This window comes from Balaenoptera acutorostrata, chromosome 3, assembly GCF_949987535.1.
Source record: "Balaenoptera acutorostrata chromosome 3, mBalAcu1.1, whole genome shotgun sequence".
Lineage (NCBI taxonomy): Eukaryota > Metazoa > Chordata > Mammalia > Artiodactyla > Balaenopteridae > Balaenoptera > Balaenoptera acutorostrata.
In genome coordinates, this window is record NC_080066.1 from 104,688,753 (window position 1) to 104,710,314 (window position 21,562).

A 21,562-nucleotide genomic window follows, 5' to 3' on the forward strand; every position below is an offset into this window, starting at 1 on the left:
CCCAGCCTCTGGACTGTCCCTTGCGGAGACTAAACTGATCCCGTAGGGAGCTAGGCGGTGGCGGGAAAAGAGGGGCGTCCTCGGCGGGACGGGCCTCCGAGGGTCAGGGTCGGGGCTACCGGCTGGAGGGCGGGGAGAAGGAAGAAGAGGGTTGCGGGAGAGCTGGGCAGATCGGGTGGGGGCGTAGGGGGAGCGGCCAGAGGCAAGGCGCGGGAGAGGGAGTCCCGGCTGGGGGTCCGACGCGGAGGCGGAGGCGGGCACTGAAGGGCGGGGCGGGGAGGGGCGGCCGTCTCGACCCTCCCTGGTGGGGCCCCGCGGCCTGGGAGCCCGAGCTGGCCGAGCCGCCACCGCGGCCGGAGCTGTCCCCTAGCCAGACCCGGCGAGACGCGAGCGGCGGGAGGGAGGCGGCGGCGCGCCCGGCCCCGCCCGCCCGCCCGAGCGTCGGACGCGGCCCCGAGCCGAGCCATGGTGAGTCCCGCGTCGCAACCCGGTGTCCCCTCCGCCTTCCCGCAGCCCGCTGTGGACCGCCAGCCCCTAGCTGGGTGCCTCTTGCTCCTGCTTGGAACTCTTGAGCGCTCCTGGGACTCTCCTCCCTCCCATCCCCCCTTCTTTTCTTTGATCTGTCTGTCTGCCCCGCTGTCTGGCTCTGTCCCCACTGGGTATTGCCCTCACTCCTTTCTTCATCCTCTTCTCCGCCCCTTCCCCCAACCTCCCTTAGCTCTCTCCCTCTAATCCACACACCTCCCGTCGCCCTCCTCTGTCCCGACCTGTGCCTTCCTTTGCAGGATCCTCCCTCCCCCTCCCGGTCCCAGCTCCTTACCCGCGGGAGACCCCTGCGGGATTAGGCTGCAGCGGCCCTGGCAGGGGCCCGGGCTCGGGTCATGAGAACTGACCTGCCTGGCACCACCATTTTCCACCCCAGTCCCCAGCCCGGTGAGCCGGGCCCACCCATCCGGCCCTGGGGGACCGGCCACAGCTGTGGCTGGGCTGGGGCCAGGGACCTGGCCAAAAAGGGAAATTCCCGCGGAGAAAGAGAGGCTGCCTCAGAGTGGTGGACAGAGTGGGGAGGGGGCTCACAGTGCCTGGGGGCGTGACGCTGCCAGAGGCGACACGAGATGCGGTGCGGGGGGAGAGGAGTGCCCCCGAGCTCACGCTGCAGGGAACAGAAACACTGTCCCAGAGCATTCCCGCTGCAGAGGGGAGGGGACACTGGCACAAGCTCCCTGCCGCGGGTTGGGGACCCTGGCAGCAGCAACTCAGGGCACAGGAAGCAGGAGGGCGCTATTAAGGGACGTCCATGCCAACAGGAGTGGACACTATCCTGTGAACTCTCGCTCCAAAAGTACTCTTTGAAGAGTAATTGCAGGTGTGCGCACTGCCAGGGAGAGCGCCCACTGCGGGAGGGATGGGTGGGGGGGAGCACGGCCAAGGGGGCGCTCACCGCAGGGAACGGAGGAGGGGGAGAGGCCCTGCCAGGGGGCGCTCACCGCAGGGTGGAGGAGGGGGAGGAGCACCACCGGGGCTGCTCCTCTACAGAAGGAAGGGCACCCCCTGGCAGGGAGGCTGGAACAAGAAGAAAGAGGAACTGGGCCAGGGAGAGCTGACTCAGTCTCTCTGGTCTCCTCTTTGGTCCGGCCCGGCTGGAGGCCGGTCTCTGAGCTCCTGCCCGCCCCCTCCCACCCCAGACCCCTCCTCCCCTCCTGCCGCTGCCGTTTCCTGTGGCTGGGACTCTCACTCAGCCATGAGCTCACCGCCCCTAATGGGTTGCAGCTGCCTCGCAGCTCCAACTCTAGCTCCCCCTTGCAGGCCTCGGAGCGGACGGCCCACTCTGCCTCCCCCCCGCCCATCTCCACCCTCCCCCCACCCACGCTCCCGGCGCTGGCCGGGTCCCCGGAACACTGGGGGGTCTGTCTGCTCGCCCACACACCTTGGGGCCGGGTCTCTATGCTGACGCATTGACTGTCGGCCTCCGGAGTGGCTGCCTCGCTTCTCAGACGGTCGGGACAGGCAGACAACGCTCAGGCTGAGAGGACTTAAAGTGAAATATGCAGTATTGTCCTCAGGGCGAAGGCGGGGGATGGGGTGGGGGCGGGTTGCAATGGGGAGTAGAGACCTAGATAAACACTTCAGCGAGCATCCCCCTTGCCCCGTTACAGCAAAGAAATCTGATAAAAGGAATTTCACAGCCACCTTGAAAGACAAATAGGTTTGCAGAGGAATAGCCTGAGGGGTGGCTGTTTAGGGTATGAGATGGAGAAAGATATCCAGCTGATTCACTTAGGGACACGAGTCTGGAGGAAGCAGGGCTGAGACTTTTGAGATAGTGGCTCCCGGTGGAGGTTGGTGGAGAGGCCCTACAGGAATCAGAAAATATTTCAGCTCCAATACATACCAGCAAGGCCTCCTCCTCCCTTCCCTACAAGTTCCCTTTGTGACTTTTTCCTCTTTCAACTCTCCCCACCCAAGTCTTTGTAACCCAATCCCACATGCTCCGGGAATGGGTGATTGCTTTAGAGCCACTCTGGGAGAGGATGAGGGGTGCTCGAAAGACTCAACACAGATAGCCCTTCAGTCCTCCTTCTTCCCACCCAATGATCATCTCTAGCTTATGATTGTTCATGGGTGGTGGCACCTCTACTTAAGATGGGGGTCTCTGTGGGAGGCCCTGAGAAGAGGGACTGGCAGGAGGGCTGTGTAAAAGGGCTCCACCCTCCAGAGCTCTCAGCCATCAGTGACTTCCCTGATGGCCCAGGGGCCCATCTCTTCCTGAGGAGGGCCTATGCAATCCTTGCAATTTACAAGAACTAGGCGCAGCCCTAATCAAAGTCCTTCACAAAAAAGTCTCCTCAGATCTCCAAAGCCAAGGTCTCAGAGTACACTGTGCACTCTGACTGGGCCAGCCCCACTCCCATCTCATTCAGCCAGCATTTCCTGTCGTCTCTCTGCACACACTCTGTACATGATGGGGCCCCTGGGGGACACAGCCAGCCTCCAAGGAGCCATGCTCGGGTGATCTCTAGGGATCTGCAGCCTGGTCTCGTCTCTCCCAGGAGCCTGAGCCAGTAGAGGACTGTGTGCAGAGTACTTTGGCCGCCCTGTACCCACCTTTCGAGGCAACAGCCCCTACACTGTTGGGCCAAGTGTTCCAGGTGGTGGAGAGGACTTATCGGGAGGATGCGCTGAGGTACACGCTGGACTTCCTGGTGCCCGCCAAGCACCTGCTTGCCAAGGTCCAGCAGGAAGCCTGTGTGAGTGAATGCATCCCTGTTCTATCTCCCCTAAGAGCCACTGCCTCACCCGAGACACCAGTCAGACTGACTAATTTCCCCTCACCCAGAGACATCGCCTCCCCTGGTACTGATCCCCCCAGAGGCACTTGCCATTCGCATGCTAACACATAGACACTCATCTTCCCCAAATACTGACCCCTAAGAAACATCAGCTCCCAAAGACCCTGACCCTCCAGACCCAATTCCAGACATTTCCCTCCTCATATCAATTTTTCAAGATACCAACTCCCCCAGAAATGACTCAAGAGAGTCACTTCTACAGATATAAAGAATTCCTAAGAGTCTCTGGCTCCTCCAAGACAATGGCATCTGCTGACCATGTCTTTATAATGACTCAGTTCTTACCCTCCCACTCATGGAACTAGCTTCCTAGAGAAGCTTCCTACCACCAGAAAACTGATCAGTCCCAATCCTTTCCTCTGTCACATGCACACCCCAAGATATCTCCTCCGGCTCCCCTGGGGTTATAACCCACCAGGCATAAGGCCACTCCTGCCTAGGGCAGCCCCATTCTAACTGCCCCCTCCTGCTGGTTTCATCAGCAGAGGCCTGAGCACAGCCTGCCACCTCTCTCCCCAGGCCCAGTACAGCGGTTTCCTCTTCTTCCACGAGGGCTGGCCCCTCTGCCTGCACGAGCAGGTAGTGGTGCAGCTAGCAGCACTCCCCTGGCAGCTGCTGCGCCCAGGAGACTTCTACCTGCAAGTGGTGCCCTCAGCAGCCCAAGCGCCCCGCCTGGCACTCAAGTGCCTGGCCCCAGGGGGTGGGCGAGTGCAGGAACTGCCTGTGCCCAATGAGGCTTGTGCTTACCTGTTCACACCTGAGTGGCTACAAGGCGTCAATAAGGACAGGCCAACAGGTCGCCTCAGCACCTGCCTTCTGTCCGCACCCTCTGGGATTCAGCGACTGCCCTGGGCCGAGCTCATCTGCCCTCGATTTGTACACAAAGGGGGCCTCATGGTTGGACATCGGCCAAGCACACTACCCCCAGAAGTGCCCTCCGGACCCCCAGGGCTCCCCAGCCCTCCACTCCCCGAGGAGGCCCTGGGCACTCGGAGTCCCGGCGATGGGCACAATGCCCCTGCTGAAGGACCTGAGGGCGAGTACGTGGAGCTGCTGGAGGTGACGCTGCCTGTGAGGGGGAGCCCCACGGATGCTGACAGCTCCTCGGGCCTCTCCAGGACCCGGACGGTACCCACCCGCAAGGGTGCTGGGGGGAAGGGCCGGCATCGGAGACACCGGGCGTGGATGCACCAGAAGGGCCTGGGGCCTCGGGACCAGGATGGAGCCCGCCCGCCCGGTGAGGGGAGCAGCGCTGGAGCCTCCCCTGGGTCTCCCCCGGGAGCCGAGGCTGAGGCTCTCCCTGAGGCAGCAGCCCTGGAAGTATCTGAGGCCCCAGCAGAGGCGCTGGGGGAAGCCTCTGAGTTTTGCCCCCTGAGGCCAGGGGAGGTCGGAGGAGGAGCAGGCCAGGGGGCTGAAGGGCCGCCCGGTACCCCTCGGAGAGCAGGCAAAGGAAACAGGAGAAAGAAGCGAGCTGCAGGCAGAGGGGCTCTTAACCGAGGAGGAGACAGTGCCCCACTGAGCCCTGGGGACAAGGAAGAGACCAGCCACCAGGAAGCCCTTGTCAGTCTGCACCTCCCAAGTGAACACGAGCTTCCAGGATGCGGCCCAGTTAAGGAGGAGCATGAAGGCTCGGGGAAGCCAGACCCTGAGCCGAGAGAGGAGCTCAAACCAGCAGACGAAAAAGAGCCTCGGCCCCCAGAAGCCTGTGGGCCTGTAGAAGAGAGGGCCAGAGAAAGAGAGCAGGAGGGGCCGAGGCTGGTGTGCGTGGCAGGTGAGATGACACCGAGGCCAGTGGGACGATGGCCAGGGTAGGTGCGGCCTAGGGAACGGGGCTGCAGGAAGAGCGGAGGTGAGGGTGGGAGCAGAGTAGCCAGACCTGTCCTCACTTCAGGCCCATAGCTCTGCCTGTGCCTGCAGGGCCCAGCAATCCAGAAGGGCTCCTGTCTGACCCCCTGGCACCATCCCCAGAGACTGTGCAGGAAGTGAAAGGGGACAGCATCCCGGAAGAGGCCACTCCAGTCTCCAGCTCTGATGACCCTGGTGTAGCTTGGGACTTAATGTCGTCTGGATGTCTCGTCCTGACTGGTCAGTGGGCAGCAGTGGCTGAAGGGAAAGGGGTGGAGGAAGGAGAAGCCTCCCGGGTGGGCTGGGGAGGCAGGCAGGGTGGATGGGAGGTAGGCAAGGCCTGCCCCCAGCCGGGACCATTTTGTGTCTTCAGGAGGGGTGGATCAGAGTGGGCGAGCTCTGCTGACCATTACCCCACCATGCCCTCCTGAGGAGCCTCCACCCTCCCAAGACGTGCTGAGCGCTGCTCTTCATTACCTCCACTCACTGCTCAGGTAACTGAGGCCCAGGCTGGCAGCTTGCACACTAACCTCCTGGGTCGTGAGGACCCTGCTCTCCTCTCTCCTCAAGACATTGACCTCTAGGATACCTACTTCTTCAACCCTCAGATTTTCAAGTCATTGCTCTCTGACCTTACTGACCCCTGACTTGCAGCATATCTTCATCAATCCTCAAAATCAACACTGCTGACTTTCAGTATCCTGAGACAAAACCTAGTTTATCAGAACCTTGATTAACTCATTCAACAACTCTTTCTTGAGCACCAGAGCCTATTAGGCAGTATGCTAGGTGCTGGCATTGAAGTCATACCCTTCCAGAGCACAGAATTCCTAACTTTTTAATCCCTGATCCCATGACCCAGTAGCCACTGGGTGAATATAGACTCCTAATTGCTAGGTCACTACCTCTTGGACACATGTCCGAGACTTTGACACTTTGCCCATCTCCAGGAACTAACTTTTCCTGAGGATGAGTAACATTAACACACACACACACACACACACACACATACAGCCTCCTTGGCTCTTCTGCCCCCACAGGCCTGACCTACAGGTACTGGGGCTGTCAGTCCTGCTGGACCTTCGCAAGGCACCCGCACTGCCTCCAGCACTCATTCCTGTCCTGAGTCAACTTCAGGTAAGCAACCCCTTGAGACAAGTACTTCTTCTGGGTCCTGACTCTTCCCTAGTGGTCATTCCAGGCCACCCCGTTGCTCACAATTTAGGGTTATTCTTCTTTGCCTTCAGGACTCAGGAGACCCTCCCCTCATTCAGCGGCTGCTGCTTCTCACTCATGATGACCCTCCAACTGAACTCCATGGATTTCAGGTTTGAGCCCCTCACTCCCACCTAGTCCCCATCAGTAGTGGAGAGAGAAGAAGAGGCTGGCTGGAGCCCCAGGCCAGTCCCTGAATCCCTAGGTGCCCAGGCCAGAAACCCCCTGCCTTCACATGTCTACAGGGTGCTGAGTTGCTGTCAGAGAGTGATCTGAAAAGAGTGGCCAAGCCAGAGGAGCTGCAGTGGGACTTGGGAGGTCACAGGGACCCCTCTCCCAGCCACTGGGTAGAGACACACAAGGTAAGCTTCACCTCCCCCACTCAGGACACTGGGAGCCAGGAGTGACCCAGAAGAGGACATTCTAGGAGAGAGAGGACAGATCTGAGACATGACCAAGGGGTTGAGAAAAAGTGGTTTCCCTTCCATTTAGTTCAATAAATATTTATGGTTCACAGTTCAACAAGTGTTTATGAGCAAAAGACTGTGCATGTGCCCTGGGCTACTGGGGAGATGGGACGAGTATGTTAAATAAATTCTTTCTTTTTCCTTCTAGTTTTGAGATATAATTGAACAAGCACTGAACAGGTTTGAGGTGTACAACATAATGATTTGACTTACATACAACCATGAAGTGGTTACCACTAGTTTAGTGAACAGCCATCATCTCCTATAGATACAAAATTAAAGAAATAGGAAACAAAATTTTTTCCTTGTGATGGGAACTCTTAGGATTTACTCTTAACAACTTTCATATATAACATACAGCAGAGTTAATTATATTAATATTTATCATGTTGTACATCACATCCCTAGTGCTTACCTGTCTTATAACTGGAAATTTGACTATCTTCATCCAATTCCCCCTCCCTCTCATCTCCTGCCTCTGGGAACCACAAATCTGATCTCTTTTTCTATGAGTTTGTTTTGTTTGTTTGTTTTTGAGGTATAATTGACCTACCACACTATGTTAGTTCTTGGTACACAACATAGTGATTCAATATTTCTATGCATTTCACCATAATGTCTAGTTGTCATCTGTCACCATACAAAGATATCACGTAATTATTGACTCTATTCCCCACATTGTACATTTTATACCTGTCGCTCATTTATTTTGCAACTGGAAGTTTGTATGCCTTGATCTCCCTTACCTATTTCTCTCCTCTCCTCACCCCCCTCCCCTCTGGCAACCATCCGTTTGTTCTCCATATCTATAACTCTGCTTCTGTTTTGTTATGTTTGTTCACTTGTTTTTAAGATTCCACATATAAGTGAAATCATACAGTATTTGTCTTTCTCTGTCTGACTTATTTCACTTAGCATAATACTCTCTAGTCCATCCATGTTGTCACAAATGACAAGATTTCATTCTTTTTTTATGGCTGAGTAATATTCCATTGTATGTATATACCACATATTCTTTAGCCATTCATCTATTGATGGGAACATAAGTTGCTTCCGTATCTTGGCTATTGTAGATAATGCTGCAATTAACACAGAGATGCATATATCTTTTCTAATTAGTGTTTTCACTTTCTTGGGATAAATACACAGGAGTGGAATTGCTGGATCATATGGTAGTTCTATTTTTAATTTTTTGAGGAATATCCATACTGTTGTCCATAGTGGCTGCACCAATTTACATTCCCACCAACAGTGCATGAGGGTTCCCTTTTCTGCACATCCTCACCTACACTTGTTATTCTGACAGGTGTGAGGTGATATCTCATTGTGGTTTTCATTTGCATTTTCCTGATGATTAGTAATGCTGAGCATCTTTTCATGTGCCTGTTGGCCATCTGTATGTCTTCTTTGGAAAAATGTTTATTCAGGTCCTTGGCCCATTTTTTAATTGGGTTGTTTGTTTTTTGACGTTGAGTTGTGTGAGTTCTTTGTATATTTTGGATATTAACCCCTTATAAGATATATCATTTGCAAATATCTTCTCCCATTCAGTAGGCAGTCTTTTCATTTTGTTGATGGTTCCTTCACTGTGCAAAAGCATTTTAGTTATACGTAGTCCTATTTGCTTATTTTTGCTTTTGTTTCCCTCGCATAAAGAGAAGTATCGAAAAACATATTACTAAGACAGATGTCAAAGAGTGTATTGCCTATGTTTTCTTCTAGAAGTTTTATGGTTTCAGGTCTTACATTCAAGTCTTTAATCCATTTAGAATTTATCTTTGTGCATGGTGTGAAAGAGTAGTCCAGTTTGATTCTTTTGCATGTAGCTGTCCAGTATTCCCAATACCATTTATTGCCGAGGTGGTCTTTTCCCATTGTATATTCTTGCCTCCTTTGTCATAGATTAATTGACCATATGTGTGTGGATTCAGTTCTGGGTTCCCTATTCTGTTCCACTGATCTATGTGTCTGTTTTTGTGCCAGTATCATACTGTTTTGATTACTGTAGCTTTGTAGTATAGTTTGAAATCAGGGAGCATGATACCTCCAGCTCTATTCTTCTTTCTCAAGATTGCTTTGGCTATTCAGGGTCTTTTGTATTTCCATACAAATTTTAGAATTATTTGTTCTAGTTCTGTGAAAAATGCCATTGATATTTTGATAGGGATTGCCTTGAATCTGTAATTGTCTTGGGTAGTATGGACATTTTAACAATAATAATTCTTCCAATCCATGAGCACTGTATATCTTTCCATCTGTGTCATCTTCAATTTCTTTCGTCACTGTGTAATAGTTTTCCAAGTACAGGTCTTTTACCTCCTTGGTTACGTTTATTCCTAGGTATTTTATTCTTTTTGATGCAATTGTAAATGGAGTTTTCTTAATTTCTCTTTCTGATAGTCCAGTATTAGTGTATAAAAATGCAACAGATTTCTATATATTGATTTTGTATCCTGCAACTTTACTGAATTCATTGGTGAGATCTAGTAGTTTTTTGGTGGTGTCGCTAGGATTTTTTATGTATAGTATCATATCATCTGCAAATAGTAACCATTTTACTTCTTCCTTTTCAATTTGGATGCCTTTTATTTCTTTTTCTTCTCTGATTGCTGTGGCTAGGACTTCCAAAACTATGTTGAATCAAAGTGGCGAGAGTGGGCATCCTTGTCTTATTCCTGATCTTAAAGGAAATGCTTTCAGCTTTTCATTATTGAGTATAATGTTAGCTGTGGGTTTGTCGTAAGTGGCCTTTATTATGTTGAGGTATGTTCCCTCTTTACCCACCTTGTTGAGAGTTTTTATCATAAGTGGATGCTGAATATTGTGAAAAGTTTTCTCCACATCTATCAAGATGATCGTATGATTTTTATCCTACATTTTGTTAACATGGTGTATCATGTTGATCAGTTTGCAGATGTTGAACCATCCTTGCATATCTGGAATAAATCCCACTTGATCATGGTGTATGATTCTTTTAATGTACTGTTGGATTTGGTTTGCTGGTATTTTGTTGAGTGTTTTTGCGTCTATGTTTATCAGTGATATTGGCCTGTATTTTTCTCTTTTTGCAATTCTTAATATGACATTAAACAGCATATCATTTTTGGTGGATGATAAGTCAGAAATAACTGGAGAAGAGTGCAAAATAGTATCACTGGGGTTCTAGAAAGAGCTGAGAGTCAGAGAGGCTGGTTCTGGTTCCATGTGACCTTGAGCAAGCTAATGTACCTTACTTCTGGAGATGGTGCCTTTCTGTACCTGCTCCCTGCACCAGCATTCCAGCCTCAAGATCATTGCCCTCACAGTACAGCAACTGTGACATAATCTCTGATTCTATGAATCTAAATTCTGTGACTATTCAAGAAAAGAGGTATGAGCATGATCTGAGCCAAGTATTAAAGGGGGTCTGTAACATGGTCTCTAAGCTGTGGATCAAAGGGGAAGTGCATCTGAAGAGGCAGAGAAAAGGGTTTTATAGGGTCAAGAGCCAGTGCAGATGAGGGAAAGGAGATTCATGTTTACTAAGCTGTAAAATGTGCCAGGCCCATGAGAGCTGCTTACCTAGCATCATCTCTTTAAACATTTAAATCCAGTGTGTCTCATCATGACTTTACAGTTGAGGAAACTGAGGTTCAGGAAGGTTTCTGGACCTGCCTAAGGTCATACAATTAGTAAGCGACAAAGTCAGGAACTGAACCCAGCATTGCCCCCATAAAAGTCTCTGGGGTTGCCCCTCCTCCACCCTAGGGCTTAGGCCCCTTATCCTGAACTCTGTCCCTGGACTCCATTCCTGTGTGTTTGTCTCAGGAAGTGGAAAGGTTGTGCCGCCTGTGCCGAGGTGTGCTGGGCTCTGTACGGCGAGCCATTGAGGAGCTAGAGAGAGCAGCAGAGCCAGAGGGAGAGGTAGGAAATGAGATGGGACAAAAGGGGATGAGGTGGGGATGGGGCTGGGCTGAGCTGGGGACCTCCTGGTGGAACCCCAACTGTCAACTTCTCCCTGGTTCCCAGGAGGTGGCAGGAATGCCTGAGCCCCTACAGAAGGTACTGGCAGATCCCCGGCTGACGGAGCTGCAGAGGGATGGGGGAGCCATCCTGATGAGGCTGCGCTCCACCCACAGCAGCAAGTACGAGGGATGGGTGTGTGGGTGCAGGTGGACGTGGAGGATGGAGACAGAGCAGAGGGCTGCCAATTCACCTTAGCTGCCAGATAATTCTTACTAAGCATGTATCTGGACAAGATATGCTTCTCCACTTATCTCATAACTCTCACAGCATCCCTAGGTGCTAGTTATGATTATCAATGGGGATTTGGAGGATTAGAAATGTTTAGTGTCTTGGCCAAGGTTGGTCAGTAAATGGAAGAGTAAGGGTTCAGATCCAGGCCCATACTCTGACCCAGGATGCTGTGCCACCCCTCACGCTGGGATGCAAGGATGGGATGGGGTTGTGGGGGAGGCTTGACAAAGGCAGTGGTTCATTCTGCCCCCCTCCCTACCCAGGCTGGAGGGCCCAGGCCCAGCTACACTGTATCAGGAGGTGGACGAAGCCATTCACCAGCTCGTGCGCCTTTCCAACCTACATGTGCAACAGCAGGAGCAGCGGCAACGCTTGCACCGACTCCAGCAGGTGAGCCAGGACCTCCTCCCCCATGCTTCTTAACTCCACCTGGGGGCCTGGCCTCCAGCACCCTTTCCCACTGATACTTACAGTTGATGGTGTTCTCCTAACCTGGCTTGGTCGAACGGCCCTCCCTCTCTCCTCATCTCCCCTGGAAGTTGATCATGGTCATTGTGAGATTCAACAAGAGGGAGATAGCACCTCAGCACCCGCAAAGAAGAGAAGACAGATCTCCCCCTCCCACTGTTGATGTTTGATCAAGGATCCTTAGAGATTGTGAGAGATGCTTAGGTGCCCTAGGGGATTCTGGGAAGAGCCGATTGATTCTGAGTGCCCACCTCCTTAGCTTAAAAGCAACAAATGTCTAGTGATACCAGCTCCCTCCACCCCTTATGCAATGTCATCCCCAAACCTGAGGATGGAAAGGTCCCACCTCCCTCCATCTTGGAAGGAGAGGACAATGGAAACTGCTAAAGGCCTTGGAAACCAAGGCCTCTTTGTGGGAAAGATTCAGGAATAAAGCTGGCTTCTCTGAGCCTTGATTCTTTTCTCCTGTGGTTAAGAACTCCATAGGGATTTGCTCTCCACCCTACCTTGTGGGGTAGCAGGGGCACTGAAATCTGATTGCTCCTCCATAGCTCCTAAGTGTGGTGAGTGAACACCTCATGGACCTGCATGTGGCCTCAGGGGAAAGGTCATCTCAGGGTCAGTGTTAAAGGAGGGTGGGGGCAGGGCTCTCTGTTCCTGAGATTTCTGCATATTATTTAGCTTCCTCCATCCCAGCATCCAAAGGTTTGTATCTCCTACTGTTTGTTTGTTTGCTTATTAGCTGTTTTCCTCCTGTGTAAAAACTATTAGCACACAGGATTTGGAGTCTAAAGTGTTCAGCTTGAGTTCTTCTCTGCTAGGAGTGAGATATTGGACAAGTCTGGAAGCATCTCTGAGTCCCCAAGTCCTCATCTGCAGAATGGGGGTGATAGTAAGGCTTACCTCACAAGGGTGTTAGGGTGATTAAATGATTTCAACAAAGGACTGTAAAAGTGTTTATTGTTGGCACGGGTTATTGGGAACATTCTCAAACTTCCCGTCCTCAGGCTGCCTCGCCCCAGATTCCAACCTTTCTTCAGAGGGAAGAATTACCATCCCTTTTTGGTCAGATATCCCAGAACCAACACGAGAGTACCTAGAGCCCCATAATAGGCAACTGGAGCTACACACACACACACACACACACACACACACACACACACACACACACACACACACACACATGCCTGGGTTGTATCTCCAAGCCTGGTCCCTGTCACTAGGCTCTATGAATGTGAAATTTCTCCTGGCCCTCGCGCCTCTGGCTCACACCAATTTTATCTATTTCACCCAGAGGCATAGCCCTGGAACCCTAGCATGCGTCTCTCAGTGCTTCCTCCAGCCCAGCCTCCCCTTCAACTGGTGCTTTACAAAGATGGCTTACTCACTTTACTTGACCCTTGTGGAAACTAGCACCATTCCCTGTTATCATTTCCACTTTACAGCTGAGATGAAATGGTTTCCCCAAAGGTTCTACAGGGTGGGGCGGTGGGATCGGAGCTGGATCTAAGCTTTCCTTTCCACTGCATGGCCCCTTCTCCCTCATGGCCCTGCTCTCCCACCCTGTCTGCCCCAGGTGCTGCAGTGGCTCTCAGGCCCGGGGGAGGAGCAGCTGGTGAGCTTTGCTGTGCCCGGGGACTCCCTGTCTGCCCTGCAGGAGACAGAGCTACGATTCCGGGCTTTCAGTGCTGAGGTTCAGGTGAGAAGGGGGAGAGGGGCAGGTGAGAGGAAACACGCGGGGAGGGAAGGGGAGACTGACTGGACTGAGGGCCAGGTCTGAGAGCAGCCTCCCTTCTCCAGGAGCGCCTGGCTCAGGCGAGGGAGGCCCTGGCCCTGGAGGAGGACCCTGCCTCCCAGAAGGTTCTGGATATCTTTGAACAGCGCCTGGAGCAGGTTGAGAGTGGCCTCCACCGGGCTCTGCGGCTACAGCGCTTCTTCCAGCAGGTATGTGCTGAGCCTCTTCCTTCTATGCCCACCACTGCCTTTCTTCTGCCTGGAGAAGCTGATCGGGCAGTTGTTAGAAGCAGGGACTTAGGAGGCCGTCTCCTGGGCTTTGACTCTTGGCTCTGCCGCCTACTTGATGAATGACCTGGGACAGGATACTAAACCTGAGTGTGCCTCGTGGCACCTCCCTGACAGGGCTGAGTGAGGATTACGTAAGCAGTATGTAACAGGTACTTAGTACAGAGTCTGCCACTTGTAAATTCTGTGTAAGTATCGGCCATCCTTTCATCGAGGCCCCGCTGTCTCCATACCAGCTCAGAGTGACACGCTAGGCCGTGATGCTGGGACAGTGAGGGGAGGTGTTCTAAGAGGACTGGGGTGTGGTGGGCCTTGGGAAGCCACCAGCGAAGGAGGACAGGAGCTGTCACCGGGCAGCGTGTGGGAGGGGCACAGGACCTCACTCCTTCCCCTCGCCACTCCCCACCCCTTTGGCCTTGTAGGCACATGAATGGGTGGACGAAGGTTCCACGAGGCTAGCAGGAGCTGGGCCGGGGCGGGAAGCAGTGCTGGCAGCCCTGGCCCTGCGGCGCACCCCGGAGCCCAGCGCCGGCACCTTCCAGGAGATGCGGGCCCTGGCCCTGGACCTGGGCAGCCCGGCGGCCCTGCGAGAGTGGGGCCGCTGCCGGGCCCGCTGCCAAGAGCTGGAGAAGAGGGTTCAGCAACAGCTGGGAGCGGAGGCGAGTCCACGGGGCCACCGGCGACGACGGGCAGACAGTGCCAGCAGCGGAGGGGCCCAGCGGGGCTCCCACAGCCCCTCACCCAGCCTCCGTTCCCTGCTGCTCCCCAGCAGTCCCGGGCCGCGGGCAGCCCCGTCCCACTGCTCCCTGGCCCCCTGTGGGGAGGACTGTGAGGAGGAGGGCCCCGAGCTGGCTCCGGAAGCAGAAGGCAGACCGCCGAGGACCGTGCTGATCCGAGGCCTGGAGGTCACCAGTACGGAGGTGGTAGACAGGACGTGCTCACCCCGGGAACACGTGCTGCTGGGCCGGGCCGGGGGCCCAGAAGGGCCCTGGGGAGTAGGCACCCCCCGGATGGAGCGCAAGCGAAGCATCAGGTGAGAGCCCAGCCCAGCTGGAGCCCGAGAGGCAGGCCCAGCTGGCCCGCAGGAAAAGAATATGATACTGTTGGCATGCTCCTCCCATGCCACAACCTCCCCTATCACTCCTCGTTGTACCTGCAGCGCCCAGCAGCGTCTGGTGTCTGAGCTGATTGCCTGTGAGCAGGAGTACGTGGCCACCTTGAGTGAGCCAGTGCCACCCGCTGGGCCTGAGCTGACCCCTGAACTGCGGGGCACCTGGGCCGCGGCCCTGAGTGCCCGGGAGAGGCTCCGCAGTTTCCACCGGACACACTTTCTGCGGGAGCTTCAGGGCTGCGCCACCCACCCCCTGCGCATTGGGGCCTGCTTCCTTCGCCATGTGAGTCAGCCTCTGAAACTCCTTCCAGGGCTTCTCCCTTCACACGTCTCAGCCCCATCTGCTTGTCCCTCCTCCTCAGTATCGGCCCCCCGACCCCACCCACCACCAGAACCTGTGGCCCCAAACGCCGGCGCCTACTGCTGTTTGCTGGGCTCCTGGATCCACTCAGCTCATGTGTCCCTGACGTCCAGTGCCGCCTGGCCTTCGCTCTCTCCACGGGAGCCTGTCACTCCCCAGGCAGACTGAGTGTCCCCTGGTGGCCTGTCCCTCCTTTGGGCTCTACAGGATGCGGAGGAGGAAAGGGAGAGGCTTGTCCGCAGGGCCTCACTGGAGATGACTTACCGCTTCCCTACCGGCACAGGGGGACCAGTTCAGTCTTTACGCCCAGTACGTGAAGCACCAGCACAAACTGGAGAATGGTCTGGCTGCCCTCAGTCCCCCAACCAAGGTAACTTTTTCTCCAACCCTCATGAGAAGGGGAGGGGCCAGGAAGACCTAAAATCCACCCAACCTCAAAATCTCTCAGGGAAGAAAAGCTTTCCTGGATGTACCCAGGAACGTCACCTACCAATAATCTCCCAGAATTGCTGAGGGTGGGACGAGCACTGGACTGGGAGCCAGGTGAACCCGGGTTCTTATCAAGCCCACCTGAGGACTTTGGGCAATAGTCTTGATTCCTCTGGGCCGCTGTTTCTTCATCCAGTAAATGGTGGCAGTATTCACTATAGCTAACTAAGAGAGTGCTCTGAGGGTCAAAAGGCCTCACATCAAAAGATGTGAAAGTGATTTCAAAAGTTAAAAGCCAGAGAATATAAGGGATTACTTGTACTCCTCTTCCACTCTCCTTCAAGATATAGAGGACAGCTGAATCTCCTGCAGCCCTCCTGCCTCCTTTCTTTCCAGGGGAAGGTTTTTCGCCTTACCTTTGGGTGTATCTGGGCTTGACCTACCCCTAAAAACCCGGAGTACCACGCATCTTCCCCGAAGGGCTCAGACCCGAACAGCTCCAGCCCCTCCCCTCATTCCTATCTGTTTCCGCCCCAAACTAGGGCACCATGGAGGGGGGCCCTCATCTGCCCCGGGCCCTGCAGCAGCCCCTGGAGCAGCTGGCCAGGTATGGGCGGCTCCTGGAGGAGCTCCTAAGGGAAGCTGGGCCTGAACCAAGTTCTGAGCGCCAGGCCCTTGGGGCTGCCATGCAACTGCTCCAGGAACAAGAGACCCGCGGCAAAGACCTGCTGGCTGTGGAGGCGGTGCGTGGCTGCGAGGTGAGGCCATGGCTCCAGACGCTCCAGCTCGGGCTGCCTAGCCTTGTAGCCTCAGAAGCAGTGTGGGCTGGTGACCAGAAAACTAGACTCAAGGTCAGAGGGCTCCAGGCTGTAATTTCTAACCAGCTGGATAGCTTTGGTCTAGTCACTGAACTTCACTGGGCTCAATTTCCTCGTCTATAAATAAAGAAGCTATGTCCTGCCCGACATCCTGTGACCCTATATGTGCCTGTGCTTTCCTATTCCTTTCCTAATTCTTATCTCTATCTACCCTGCACTTCATCCTGTATCTCAACATTCAACATATACCTTATTCTCCTCTTCTTAGTCTCTTTCCAGTCCTGAGGTTCCAGAACAGGTTGGAAACCTACCTCCTCTAGGATAGACCTCTTTTCCCTTCAGTTCTTTGCTGATTTGATTCTCTTCCTGGGGCAAAATGGTACTTTGGTCCCCAACATGCAAAGGCTTACCCATTGGAGGCTATAAACCCTACTGTGTGATGTACCTTCTATCTTCAGAGGCAGGGCTGTGCTGCTGGGCCAGGTGTGCTGTGCATGGTGACCAGTGGATGGATTCTAGGCCAAGGGCTTCCCTGATTTCCTGACTCTGCCTGAGAACCAGTGCATTCGGCCCCTGGCCCTATAAATCCCATTTTTACTCCCTGTATAATATATACAAAGGGCTCCAGGGCCAATGACCTTTCCTTTTGCTTTCCCCAGATAGATCTGAAGGAGCAGGGACAACTCCTGCACCGGGACCCTTTCACAGTCATCTGTGGCCGGAAAAAGTGCCTTCGCCACGTCTTTCTCTTTGAGCATCTCCTCCTGTTCAGCAAGCTCAAGGGCCCTGAGGGGGGGTCAGAGACCTTTGTTTATAAGCAGGCCTTTAAGGTACAATGCCTGGGGGGTGGGGTGGGGGTGGGAAACCATGGGGATGGGACAGGAAGTCATGCTCTTCTTGGGAACGCAGGATGTTCTGGAAATTCAATCCCAACCCAGGTTCAGAATCTGTATCATCTAGAACAGGCTTTGGCCTGTAATCAAACATCAGGTTAGGGTGTCGAGGTGACAGAAGTCCCTGTCATTGGTCTACTCCATGGGGTTCTCCTTATTCATGCAGGAGATTCATGAGGCATTCCAAACCAGAAGCGGGGAGGACCTTTCCCATTAAGAACACACATGCTTTCTGAGTTAGGGATGGTCCCTGGGGGAGGAAGAGAAAGGACACTATAAATATAGCTTAACTTGATGGAACTGAAGAACCCAAGAGGAGGGAGGCCTTGCTTTAGGGAAACAGCCTTGATATCCAGATAAACATCAATAGCGGCCTAGTCCCAGATCAGGCGTTATGGCATGACTCTTAATAGTTTCTGACTTTGTCCCCCTACACTAGTTCCAGCAGAGTCCAGTATAGAGAAAAAAGCCTCAGTTTGGAATAACATAGCCATGAGTTTGAACTCTTTCTCCAATAAGCTATGATAAGCCCTTGGACAAGTTGCTTTGTGTGTCTGGGCACCCCCCCTTCTGTAAATCGTGCTTGTTATGAAGACTAAATGCAGAGCACTTGGCGCATGGTAGGTGTTGAGCAAACATTTACTAAGCATCTACCAGATGCCAGGCTAAGTGTAGTGCTTTTCCACGTGGTACCATCTAGCCAGAATGCACTCCGTCTTCACCCACTCTCCTCCGCTTTTTCTCAGACTGCTGACATGGGGCTAACAGAAAACATCGGGGACAGTGGGCTCTGCTTTGAGCTGTGGTTTCGGCGGCGGCGTGCACGAGAGGCGTACACTCTGCAAGCAGCCTCACCAGAGATCAAACTCAAGTGGACAAGTTCTATTGCCCAGCTGCTGTGGAGACAGGCGGCCCACAACAAGGGTACCAGGCAGAGCCGGGAGAGGGTGTGCTTGGGATCAAGGTTATGGCAGGTTAGCTGGAGAGTGCCCAGGGGAAAGAGGATGTAGGATGGAGAATGACGTATGAGAAGACTGAAGATCTGACATGAGAGAGATTGCTGACATAGAACTTAATCTAAGGTGCACCAAAAGGAAAGAGGAAACTAGCAAATTTCAGGGAGGCAAGTGCAAATGGCTGGGCAAAAGAGAGTGAGAGCTTGCTCACCGGACCTGCCTTCCAGAACTTAATTGCGGTGTTACCAGGACTAGTTTGTTTGTTTTGTTTTGGGGGGTCTTTTGCTAGTTTTTGTTTTTGGTTTTTGATTCTCTGAACCTCATTCCACTCATCTGAAAAATGGAAAGTAACATCTACATCTCGGTATGATAGGAAGGATTAAATAAGGTGATATACATGGAAGCACTTGATAAACTGTAAAGGTATGTAAAAACGTGAGTTTTGCCCTTAATGCCCAAGATAAAGGGAAGAAGGTATTAGAAGAGAAGCTGGGAAGCCGGAATGACAAGTGGGCAGGATGCAGCATATAGGAGAGAAGAGACAGATGTCTGAGGGGGAAGTCGAGGACCACGATCACCATCCATGTCATAACAGTCAACAGGAAGAGTGACAAGAGATACCAGAGGAATGAGAGGGAGGAATGAGAGTTGGGAAGGAGCAAAGAGGTTGGTAACAGGGTCTCTGTTCCCTAGAGCTCCGAGTGCAGCAGATGGTCTCCATGGGCATTGGGAATAAACCCTTCCTGGACATCAAGGCCCTTGGGGAGCGGACGCTGAGTGCCCTGCTCACTGGAAGAGGTGAGGGCCAGAGTGCTGGGGGGCGGGGGTGGCCTCCAGCAGTCAAGACCTTGAGAGCGAAAGCGCAGTGAGCAGGCATGGTGGAAAATGAGGAAAGGTCATGAGTGGATATGTCTTCCCAGAAACTGTGGGACTGACTGGGAGGCCCTCTATGAGCTGAGGGCCATTTCAGGGAGCCAGGAGGGCTTTCCCACGCCAGCACCCCACCCCTCCACCCCCCACTCTCTGCAGCCGCCCGCACCCGGGCCTCGGTGGCCGTGTCATCTTTTGAGCATGCCGGCCCCTCCCTTCCCGGTCTTTCCCCGGGAGCCTGTTCCCTGCCTGCCCGCGTCGAGGAGGAGGCCTGGGATCTGGACGTCAAGCAAATTTCCCTGGGTGAGGCACCTCTCAAGGGGTGGCTCCCAACAGCTGGGTCATCATGGTGAAGTTCAGGCTGCTTGCTGCGGAGCAATTCCTTTCTCTAGCCAAGGGGCCCAGCTGCCATGACAACTATGTACAGCTTCCTCATTGCTAAAAGAGCCTTCCATCTGGTTGCTAGGGTAATGCTTACAGCAGCCTGTTGCTAAGAAGCACTTCCTCTGTACCTCTCTCTCTCTAGCTCTCCTTGGGTTTCTATGGAAACTGCTTCAGCTTCCTGTTGTACCCTCCTGGTTCACCACGGCAATCCTTATAGTTTCCTGTCGCTTCCTCTCTGGTTGCTCTAATGATGCTGCTGACAGTTTCCTGCCTCTTGGTAGGGGGGTTCTCTTGCAACTGGATTGCTATGGTGACTTACAGCTTCCTGTTGCTCTGGAGCTTTTTCTTCCCTGATGGAGCAGCTTGGTTACTTAAGGTAATCTAGAGGGGTTCTATACCCTGCTCTCACCCTAGCTTCCCCTCCAGCCCCAGAAACACTTGCCTCTTCTGGAGATGTGTCCCCAGGACCAAGAAACAGCCCCAGCCTGCAACGCCCACACCCTGGGAGCAGCACTCCCATCTTGGCCAGTGGAGGGATCTTAGGGCTATCCCGACAGGTAGGTCCTTGCAATAGGGCTGAGAACGGGGTAGTCTCTTCGGACACTTTCTGGGTGGGCTCTTCTGATCATTCAACCCATGAGGGGCAGGGGGACCAGTGAGCCTGTGCTCCCAGCAAGGCTACAGGTTGGATGGATGTATTGTCCAGTCTGCCTTTCTCCTCTTCCCCAGGCCTGGTTGAGAGGGCTCAAGGTCATAAGTGAGTCTTTAATAAGGAGTGGAGGGCAGGAGTGATAGAAAGGGGAGAATTCCAACAGCCTGGACTTGGATTATATCAGCAAAATTCAGGAACGCTGGGGAGGAAAGAGGGGTGAACTAATTGACAGGCTTGGGAGAGAGAGAAAGGTTATATAACCTCTCTATATAAGAGGTCGTTTCTTATCCTTTAAGTTCACCGCAGTTTCTCTTCCCTCAGAGTCATGCCCGAGCCCTGAGTGACCCCACCACACCTCTGTGACTGGGTGAGTTGGTACCGCTTTCTACCACATCCTACAGCCTTCCCTCTTCCCTTCCCCAGCTGCTTGGGAGTCAGCTTCTTCTCTCTCCCAACCCATCTTCCCTCTTCTTTCCTGGCATCTAGAGAAGATCCGGAACTTGGCTACAGCCCCTCCTCTCAGCACGCTTTGGGCTGGGATGCTGGGAGGACATAGTGGAGGACTGGAAGAGCATTGAATTCCTTCCCTCTGCTTCTTGGACAGAAAGGAGGTCAAAGGACCAGTGTGTTTCCCTGCTACTGCTGTCTCTAGCTCTCCCCAGCCAGGTGCCTTCCTGCAGGAACCAGAGTGTCCACACTTGCTTGCCTTCATACCCTGGAGGTGGGGAAATTATCCCTCGTCCAGTCCTTCCCCATCCGGGGCCACTGCATACTCCCAAGACACCGCTCCATGTCAGCCCTTCCCCGACAGCCTGTGTTCGCCCCTTCGTCCTGCCCCGACTCTCCTTGAGAAGACTCATCTCTGCCAGTTCCTGGTGACTCCATTCTGGGGTGTCATAGGAAACGGAGCTATGCAAACCATTATAGAAGGGTGGGCTAGGGAACTGCAAACTTTATATATGTAATAACTGTTATTTTAATACTATTGTTATATTAAATATATTTACTCACACTTTGTCTCCGAAGAGCTAGAGCAGACCTCAGGGTTGGGGTGATACCACTAACTTGAGCACTTCCGCTCACCCAACCATTAACTAGAACACAGAAGATAAAACCAAGGCTGCAAGGTACCCTGTACCCCTTACTGGGCCAAAGCTGGGCCCGTGCCTGGGTGAATGTGCGCCCTCCCAGAGGAGTGGCCCCCAGAGGCTCAATGCACCCTTTGAAGTTCCTGCTCTCATGCTGCACCCACTTCTTGAGGCTTAGCTGGTTACAGTCAAGCTGGGGTCCAGCACCATTCAGCAGTTCTCAAAATGAGGTCCTCAGATCACAGTACATGAGAACCCCCTAGGCTACTTGTTAAATGCTCGTTCCTGGGCCCTGTCCCTGAGCTACTTAAGCCAAAGCCTGAGGGTAAAGCCCAAGTTTCTTACCAAGCTCTTTGGGTGATAAAAAGTGCCTGAAGAGATGACTATTTTCTGGACA

At 53.3% G+C, this 21,562-nt stretch overlaps 1 protein-coding gene across 3 annotated transcripts; it reads left to right on the top strand.

Annotated features, from left to right (window-relative positions):
* The first annotated feature begins 200 nt into the window (after positions 1–200).
* ARHGEF40 (Rho guanine nucleotide exchange factor 40) lies at positions 201–21,089 on the top strand. Of its 3 annotated transcripts, none has more exons than XM_007180503.2 (24): positions 201–468; positions 3,051–3,248; positions 3,870–5,121; positions 5,268–5,435; positions 5,569–5,689; positions 6,236–6,332; positions 6,443–6,523; positions 6,656–6,772; positions 10,685–10,780; positions 10,886–11,001; positions 11,377–11,503; positions 13,158–13,280; positions 13,382–13,525; positions 14,026–14,636; positions 14,763–14,997; positions 15,359–15,445; positions 16,047–16,262; positions 16,982–17,152; positions 17,962–18,139; positions 18,865–18,969; positions 19,201–19,344; positions 19,852–19,982; positions 20,399–20,444; positions 20,564–21,089. In XM_007180503.2, exons 1-23 carry the CDS (start codon positions 466–468, stop codon positions 20,438–20,440), a joined length of 4,563 nt encoding a protein of 1,520 aa, XP_007180565.2. In that variant the 5' UTR covers positions 201–465; the 3' UTR covers positions 20,441–20,444; positions 20,564–21,089. The 3 variants fall into 3 exon arrangements, with proteins under 3 accessions (XP_007180565.2, XP_007180566.2, XP_057398566.1); XM_057542583.1 differs by having other exon boundaries at positions 204–468; positions 5,319–5,435; XM_007180504.2 differs by lacking the exon at positions 19,201–19,344 and having other exon boundaries at positions 202–468.
* The last annotated feature ends 473 nt before the right edge of the window (positions 21,090–21,562 follow it).

Excerpts from the sequence above, each read along its gene's own strand:
- ARHGEF40 (XM_007180503.2), top strand. Across the intron at positions 6,524-6,655 it reads CTGAACTCCATGGATTTCAG|GGTGCTGAGTTGCTGTCAGA; the intron begins GTTTGAGCCCCT and ends ACATGTCTACAG. Across the intron at positions 6,773-10,684 it reads ACTGGGTAGAGACACACAAG|GAAGTGGAAAGGTTGTGCCG; the intron begins GTAAGCTTCACC and ends TGTTTGTCTCAG.